Raw genomic sequence first — 9329 nt, 5'->3', positions numbered from 1 at the left:
ATGTTTAAAAAATGTCTGTTTAGATTGATTAATCGGCTGATTAGTCGTTGGCGGTGACTAAATAGTCATGAATTTTTTCGATTAATCCGTCGATTATTTCTAATTATAATCCATTATTTTCGATTATTTTTCAATTAATAGCTTAACGGTTCCCTGTCCGTACGACGACCGCATACCATTATTTACAACACTGGATGACATTAGTGTGAACTTAATTTTATCAATATAGTTGGTGAATACAACTTCAAACAACAAATATAAATCAACCAATTTATTTCACAAGTTGATACATTTACACTTTACATTTATAAATCTTCAAATTTAATTACAAAAATAGATGGCGAAAATAAAAATTTACAAGTTATAAAATACGTTTAATTTTTATTATTTTTTTTACTGCATGTTTTTACACAAAATAAAATTAAAAATTAATAAATTTAATATTTCAATACATCTAAGTCAGTTTCAATAGTTTAGACTTTTAGAATTATCGTTCAAGACCTCTCTAATAAATTTTAAATTTAAGCTCATCAACCATTTTAGTAAGCTTAAGGCTTAAGCTTACTCTTGAACTAATAATATATATATTTTAAAAATTCTTTTCTTCTCCCTGTCACCGAGGCACCACAGTGAGTCAGTGCACTGTGACCCCTTTTTCCGGGAAATAAATCTGCTGTTATTCAAAGAAATAACAGGAACATGTTATTCAGATCTGAACGGTTCATCTTTATTATGATTCGCGTATGAAGAAATTTGATCAGTCAGGATTGGAATAACAGAAGATTTATTTATTTTTCGGATGGAAAAATTGTACGACACAACGCCACCTTCGTTTTCCTTACGCCACTTACATATTTGCGATTACTTTACTTTCTGTTATCACCTTTCTCTCTTTGAGGCCTTAAAAAGATCGACTTTTTCGAAGATTTAAGAAACGAGCACGGAGAGTGTGGGATCGTGCAGCGGTTCCTTCCTCCAGCCAAGGAGATTGTTTGAAGAGTGTCCGGAACAAAATCTCCAAATTGACCCTGTCGAAATGAGCAAGCCCTTCTCCTCTCAACAGCAGCAAGAGGGTCATTTTCGTAATAGCGTCAGCGATGGTGGCAGTCCTCGCGGGGCTGTACCAATACCGTCCGATCCTCCAGTGATACCGATGTCCATTTCCCAAAATACCCATGGAGTAGTAGTATACTCTCCTTCCTTGCAGGACGGGCATTTTACTAGAGACCACAACACCTGTCAACCGACGAAGGCGCGAACTTCCCAGATTACCCCTGTGGTAGTGAGTCCAGACGGGTATAATCGTAACAAATGCTTTATATCTGGTGCGGATGGCTCTGGACCGCTGGATCATCAGGCCACGATGAAAATGAACGGTGAGGATGTGCCGAAGAAACAGTGTCCATGTGGAGGTGGCACATGCATTGTAAAGACCTCACACACGGAGAAGAACCCAAATCGCCTTTTCTACAAATGCCCCGCTAAAATAGTAAATTCCAGTCTCTATTATCTTTTGATTTTTGAAAGGATTTTATATTTCAGTAACCCCGATGTCTCATTTTGTTTAGTGGTCGTCTAAAAATTGAGCAAATCTTTAAATTTTTAACAAAAATAAATTGTATACCTTGCAATGCATCCGAGGGCAGGTGTGATGATTTTACCAGCAGAACTTCATTTCAGGGTTTTACTGTGCATTGAAGCTAGTAGGAAAACTATTGAACGGATGATCTTGATGTATTTAACTAGCCTAGCATTTGCATTCCAAATTTTTTATTTTCTTGAGTTAATTTTGTGTTAGATCAAAAGGTTAAGACGTTAACTATTATTATTGTTACTACAAAACCGGCACCAAAAAAATAGAATGAAAACTGTTGGCTCATCAAATAGATCAGCACCAATGGTTCAAATTTATTGTTTGAAGCTAATTAAATGGTCTTTTAAGCTAAGCTCACATATCGTGATGATAAGCTTTAAGTTTAAACTAGCATCACTGTATAACTTGTGGTTAATTTTGTTTACTGGTTAGTTTGGTTCTTTTATTTTTCAGGAGAACCCAGAAAAGTGATGGTGCAACCAGTCTGTATTCACAACAAAGTCAAATGAAACTTGCAATGCCTTTTATGATAGCCTATCATTTATTAACCTCAATATTTTCGCTAATTTGATCCATAAAAAATTTCATAAAGTTTATTCTTAGATTTAGACTTCAATTTTGTACCTTGCCACGATGGTCGTAAACCTGAAAAAACTCATGAAAATTTAATGCTTGGAATTGATCTGGCTAAAACACAGGTTAACAATTCGCCCTGCCTCAAATGAAAACCTAAAATGGCAAGACCAACCTGGCATGACACCCTCCACCTTTTTACTTATCTTAGGTCAAATATGTATAGATAAACAAGTTGTTATTACCTATGAGTCTATGTTGGCAGCATCTTCTAATTATATCTCCAATGCATTTTATTTCCTTTCTTGTATCTTCTGTTTCACAATAACCTATATTGTGCTCTTGCATGTACTTCAAAGTGCAACTTCTTTCAATGGTGTGATGGGTTGGGCCCGAGTAGTCAAAGCCCTTTGAAGCCAGGCCAAGGATGCAGTAGGAGCCCGGGCAAGATAATTAAACCCCAAAATACCTCTTTAGAACCTAAAAATCCAACATGCTCTTGCAAGGCTGGACCATGCATTGTTCAGACCATGCACGAAGGAGAAAACAAGGGCCGCAAGTATTATGCTTGCCCTATAAAAAAGGTACATAAGTTCCTTTTGTTATCATCACTCTATTGATCTCTTTGTATATATTTGTATACACACACCCCTGTGAATTTTACAAATTAGAGACTCCTGATGACCGTATAAAATTGCCAATCCTTACCAAAGAGGTAAGCTATACCAAAAAAGAGAAACTTGTTTAGACAAATATGTATTAATGCATGAGGTAAGCTATATATACCAAATAGGCATGTTACATCAGAAATGATACATTAGACAGGAACTAAAGTGTACAGAGGAAAAAAGAAATGGCATAGTCAGTAATGCATGAAATGCACATATGTTCATGTTGCATCATTTGATTCATTTCTCCATTTTGTTTTTTAGGGTCACGGAGCTTGCAAACACTTTGAATGGGTTGATAGCCCGGTAAAACCGCCTGAAACAGAGAGTAACTCAAAGATAAACCAAAATAATATATTGATCATTGATGTGGCTACCCCGGAGCCAAAGCAAACACTCTCCCCATATGAATCTGTAAATGACCTCTTTGGGGAGAATGACAAAAGAACCATTGAATTTTGGTGCAAAGAAAAAGACCCTAATAGCGCAGCTGCTACTGGAAGTGAGATAAACAAACAGTTATCTCCTGGCACTATTAGGGTTGATAGCCCAGTAAAACCACCTGAAACAGAGAGTAACTCTAAGAGAAACCAAAATAATATATCGATCGTTGATGTGACTACCCTGGAGGCAAAGCAAACACTCTCTCCATATGAATCTGTGAAGGACCTCTTTGGGGAGAATGACATGAGAACCATTGAATTTTGGTGCAAAGAAAAAGACCCTAACAGTACAGCTGCTACTGGAAGTGAGATAAACAAACAGTTATCTCCTGGCAAAAGACCACATCAGCCTAATACTATGGGTGATATCTCACCAATGAAAAGGCTCAATTTAAGTGATGCATTTCAAGTTGCGGAGAACTGCCCAAATTGTGGTAAAAGAGGCCAGTGCATAGAATGTCCTATTTTAACTTGTTTCAAGGATGATGATTTTTCAGAAAATAAGCATGGGAATGCAATGGATGGAGGTAATATTTCTACTTTGGCCCCCATTTCTCCAATTGGAGAGTCTTCGGTGCAAAACGTGAGTCCGGGCATTTTAAAAAGGCCAGGCAGGTGTTTTACTTGCGGTAAAGAGGGGCATTGGAGTTTGGAGTGTACCTCACCTCGCGGTACCAATTCTGTATGCTTTAAGTGCGGCAAGGCTGGCCATTGGATGAAAAATTGCAATCTGTAGCTGCACTTGCATGTGATTTGCAGTTGCAATTTGGCCATTGGTACCGGCAGTACTTGTATGTAGAAGCTATCCTTCAAATATAATTATAAATTTGCTGTTATGATCAGTCTTCAATAATTTAATTCAGAACTGTTGTATCTAATTAACGTATGCTTTTTAAATCTGATTAAATAGTGTTATCTACTATATGTTAGTTTACTGCAGTTGTGAGAATTCCTTTTTTTGTGTTCTTTTATTGTATTTCACTGATTCACTCTCGAGTGAGATTATGGTACTTTACAATGTGCGGATTGGTCAATACTATATATTTATATTTTTGTTTTAAAGTTTAAACAGTTGATTGAATAACTGAATATGATCTACCTTTAAAAATGTATTTGGAGACCGGAGTATACTTTTTTATTGAACTTTTACTATTATTTTAAATCGGCAGAAAATCACACTTTTGATAGTCCAAAATTTGTAGATTAGGTAATTTTTTACTTATTTCAAAAATAAATAAAAAGATTTTAATAAATATAAAATTTAATTTTCAAATATATTTTCATACGAAAACAGATTATCGTAGAAAATTAATTTTTCGATGGATTGAAATTATTGAGTCTGATCCATAAATTTTTTTTTTTCCACTGCCACTCTTTTTAAAAAAAAAAAAAACTTTGGATCGACCTTAATGAGTCCAATCTTACTATATTTGATATAAACGGGATATTTTTTCTATTTTTGTATGTCCGAATTTTATAATTTTTGTGAATAAAAAATTTCTGCAAAATAGGAGAAGGGTAAAGAAAAATAATGAGATGATAATTAAAATGTTTTAATAACGGTCTTAAATGAATTTTGTAAATAAATCTGCCAATTGGGAGCAAAACAGATTGCCAAATAAGGTTAGAATTTATGACCGTCTGATAAACAAATTGCATTATGATTCGGTCTTCATGAACTAAAGAACAATTAGAGAAAAGTTTGGCGTTTGGCGTTTTTGGATAGGATTTAATATGAATATCATCGTTGCAATCAAGTTATATAACTTGGTAGCAGAATAAGTGAATTATGATATATGTTATCTAAAAAAATAACATGCTGTTTTTAAATCATATTTTTTATTTTGTTCAACCTTTTTATCTGAAAATTTAACATGCTTGATTAGGTTCATCTATCTTTTAATTTACCTTCTTTGAATTTAAGTAATGATAAGTGTGAAAAATTGAATAAATTTGTGAGTGTTTGAAATTAAGAATGGTAAATATGATATCATGAATTTTACAGAAGGGAATACGTAATTTCAAGATTCTTGAGGGGTATGCATGAAATTTCAACAAATAAAGAAGGTTTCGTACCCGTGAGAACCAGACGATTCGAGAATACAATGGAGACATCCAACAGCGGAAAACATCCTTTACAAAAGAGAAAAGTTCACTTGTAGGAATCCTTAGGCTTGTAGCCTCTACCAAGATTTAAAAAGAGAGAGAGAGAGAGAAAAGTCTGAAATTTTAAAAAAATCCTCAATAACAAATTAATAAATCGAAAGATCACAAATCTTTGAAAATTCGAGATTTACCCGTTTTCTTTCAAAACAGTTAATTTAATATATTTGTTTAATAATTTTTAAAAGTAGAAAGAATAATTAATAATTTAATTATGTTAGAAAGAATATCAAACAAAATAGATAAAACATCTTATAATTTAGATATATTAGAAGGACTTCGAAACATTTTTCAGGTAGGATTTTTTCTGACTGTAAAAAAATTAATTTAAGTAATGCATCAAGAAATAGTTTAATTTTTTGTACATTCAGAAAAGATCCTACTTGAAAAATATTTTGGAGTCCTTCTAGTACATATAAATTATAAGATGTTTGATGTATTTTGTTGGATGTTCTTTCTAACAAATTCAAATTGTTAATTGTTCTTTCTATTTTCAAAAATTATTAAACAAATATACTAAAATTAACTGTTTTGGTGGAAAAAATTTGATTTTTGCGAAGCCACAACGTGAAATAACGCTCTCCAAAAAATGGAGCCGCTATTTCATATTACAGCCCAGGTAGATCTCGAATTCTTCAAAAATAAATAGTCTTTTCATTTACTTTTTTATAACAAGAGCATATTTAAAAATTTCGAGAGCAAAGCATTATCTCTTGCTCTTTAATTTTCATTACTTCTCTAAAAAAAAGGATTTTGTAAACTCCGATAATTTTTTAATGCCTCGTATATCTTTATTTAAAAGGCAATTTAATTTACCATTCCTATCAAGTTATTAATCACATGGTTAAAGTATGGCACTTTACGGTTTTTAATATCATTCCCAAGGTATTCATTCTTATCAAGATATAAATGGTCTAAACCACGAGCATCCCTAAGGCATCTGACGTTACCTAATTGTGTAGAACACTCACAATGGAGCTCAAAATTAATTAATTCGGTACCTATTTGGAATATAGGGGGTCTCCTTTGAGATTCGTGTCAGGTTAAAACAGATTATTCATATCTCATTTTATACGGTTAGTATTGCATTGAATCTGAATTCCTAAAGGCTTTCCGGGCGGAACCAAATCTCCTGCCTCTAAAATCAGTGACACGTGGGTCCGAAGTGGGTATTAAGACAAAATTATATTCAATATTTAAATGTCAAAACTCACTCCGGGTCCATGTATCACTGACTTTAGAGATAGGAATTTTCTTTCCACAGAAAGACAAATGATCTAGTTCCTTCCTGATGTGGATCTATTCCATCCTATAACATCTTTGAAATGCTAAACAGGGGTGATCAGGAACAAATTCTCCAAGAGATTAGAGAGAGCATTCCACATTGAGTTATTGTTTAAAAGTGTACTTTTTACGTTAAGAAGCAATTTACATTTGTAACTGTTGAGATTTCCTTGTTTTTCTTGAGGTGTCATATTCCCAAATGGAAAACAGCTGGGGAAACAAAGAGAACAATTCTCTCAAATTTTGACCTTATCTCCCAAGCAAATTAAGAGAGAAGCCCCATATAGTCCTCTTCTAAGGCATCTATTTCCATCAAGCAATGTCCTAAAAATACGCAAATGAAGATCGATGATATATTTGAAATTTTTTGTCAATTAAATCTTTTGTAGAAGCAATGAGGTGGCAACTAAAATGGCCGTTGGAAAAGATGCACACAAAAAGCCAGCCGCAATGCTAATTAAGACTACTGTTAGCGATGTTATATTTTTTTCCTTTTAAGTAAAATGTTCAGACCATCTTTTTTTAGTAAAGTTGGTTTTGCCTGTAATTTTTTGAAATTAAATATGCGAGTTATATTGACAAGTGACAACGGATTAGTTTGATAATTTTGACAATTGTAAAAAAAAAAAACTTATAATTTTGAAATCGATTAGTAAAATGTGATATACTTCGTACACACGATATATATTAAAACTAACAATATTTAATCCTAAGTTTACCGCTTATCAATGTTTAATATAACTTGAATAAATATTAAATGATTTTTTTTTTTTTGATAAAAGTGGTTAATACCACATGTTTCTTATAGAAACGGTAAACATTGTTCATACAAAATGTGTAGAGGACATACTCCAAAGTTCAGAAACAAAACACTACATATGAGAGGCAAAACTAACACATAAACTAGTTCATCAGGAGACATATTACACACACGAAAGCTGATATTAAAGACGTAAAACTTCTGATCTCTAAATGTCTAGGAGTGAATAGAGTCTGTTGAGTAAGAACTGCAATCCATATTGGGATCATTAGAAGGTGTTGATGCAGACCCTGAATTAGACACCTCGGGATCCAGTCTGGCTACCAGATACTCCGAAAGATCCATTGCCCCGTACCCAAGATCTGCGTCCCCTGTATCCCCTGAAAGGTGCTCTTCTTGGGTATCTGAAACCGGTAGAATTGTCAGACTGCCTCCCTGATTCAAGTTAGAAACATCCATAGGCAGGATTAATGTTAATTTAAAGTAAGTATCATCATTTCGAGTTTTACACCAGTAGGAGGCTAAAGAGATAATATTAGAGCCTAAACTAGTTAGAGGAGGTATAGTTGCATTTTCAAAGCATACTTTATTTCTAGTTAACCAAACGGACCATAAAGTGGCTGCTCTAACCAATTCAACTAATAATTTATCCTTAAGGGGAATGCAACTGTCAATTAACCAAAGATCTTCCACTGTCTCGTAATTAAAAGTGAATCCATTGTGGTTTGCTATCCATGACCAAATGGATTTTGTATATGGGCAAGTGGTGAATAAATGGTTGGAGGTTTCTACTGCTCCACAGAAAAGGCAAGTTGGATCTCCTTACCATCCTCTATGAATTAAATTTGATTTTGTAAGTATCCTATCCTGTTTTAGTAACCATAGAAAAACCTTAATTTTAAGTGGGATTTTTGCTTTCCAAATGGTATTGAAGTAAGAGTTTTTTATGCCTCCAAAATCTAACCATTTGTACAAGGAATGTATAGTGAACCGACCATGTGCGGTCCATCTCCAAGTTATTAAATCAGATTCAATTTTATATGTAAAAGAAATGGATTGTCTCAGCTGATGCCATTCTAATAATAATACACCTGTTAGTTGTCTATTGAAATATAGTGTTAATGATGAAGATGTAGGAAAGGCTTCAGCTACAGTTATAGTCTGGTTTGATGCAATTTGAAATAGGTTAGGGTAAAGACAATATAGACTACATTCACCTATTCATCTGTCTAACTAAAAAGCTGTAGCCTGACCATTATTCACTAATCTATTAATTCCTAAGTCATAGATATCTCTAAAATTAAGTACACCTTTCCAAAAGTAAGAAAGTCTAGGTACATCTAATCCTGAGGATCCATATTTTTGGATCAGTATAGTTTTCTACAAGGAAGAGTTGGGTTATTGTACTTGTAAATGACATATTTTACTTCACAATTGTATTTTACGATTTCAAAATTCAAAATGTTGATCCGAACTATTCAAGTTGATATTCATATTAAATTGTGCTTAGAGACCAAGTTTAATATTTTTTGAAAATTGTTTACTTTTTTTTTAGAACTTTTGAAAATTGCAGTTTTTCAAAAAATTATTGATCATCAAAAGCAGCGATTTTCAAAAAAATTTCAAAAATTCTAAAGAAATAGTAAAAAAAATTTAAAAAATATAAAATTTGATCTCCGAGTACAATTTAATATGAAGAACAACTTGAATGGTTTGAATCGACGTTTTGAACTTTGAAATCGCAAAATGTGAGTATAAAGTAAAACACTCGCTTTAACTTATGAAGCACCGTAGCCCAACTCCTACAGAGAAAACAGCATAATTATTTTTTTGAATTTTTATTA

General features: G+C 33.2%; 1 protein-coding gene across 1 annotated transcript; it reads left to right on the top strand.

Moving 5' to 3' along the window:
• Window positions 1-873: 873 nt before the first annotated feature.
• Window positions 874-4097, top strand: LOC144553757 (uncharacterized). The gene is made up of 4 exons (XM_078301981.1): window positions 874-1489; window positions 2527-2751; window positions 3100-3861; window positions 4038-4097. Exons 1-4 carry the CDS (start codon window positions 1037-1039, stop codon window positions 4095-4097), a joined length of 1500 nt encoding a protein of 499 aa, XP_078158107.1. The 5' UTR covers window positions 874-1036.
• The last annotated feature ends 5232 nt before the right edge of the window (window positions 4098-9329 follow it).

This window comes from Carex rostrata, chromosome 1 (genome assembly GCF_964058835.1).
Source record: "Carex rostrata chromosome 1, lpCarRost1.2, whole genome shotgun sequence".
Taxonomy (NCBI): domain Eukaryota; kingdom Viridiplantae; phylum Streptophyta; class Magnoliopsida; order Poales; family Cyperaceae; genus Carex; species Carex rostrata.
This window is presented reverse-complemented; position numbering and strand designations above follow the sequence as displayed.

What these genes read in the sequence shown, in the direction of transcription:
- LOC144553757 (XM_078301981.1), top strand. Translation starts at nt 1,037, where the DNA reads ATGAGCAAGCCCTTCTCCTCTCAACAGCAGCAAGAGGGTCATTTTCGT. An exon ending in ATGCTTGCCCTATAAAAAAG is followed by an intron (nt 2,752 to 3,099) that starts GTACATAAGTTC and finishes TTTGTTTTTTAG; the next exon opens with GGTCACGGAGCTTGCAAACA. An exon ending in GAGAGTCTTCGGTGCAAAAC is followed by an intron (nt 3,862 to 4,037) that starts GTGAGTCCGGGC and finishes TGTGATTTGCAG; the next exon opens with TTGCAATTTGGCCATTGGTA.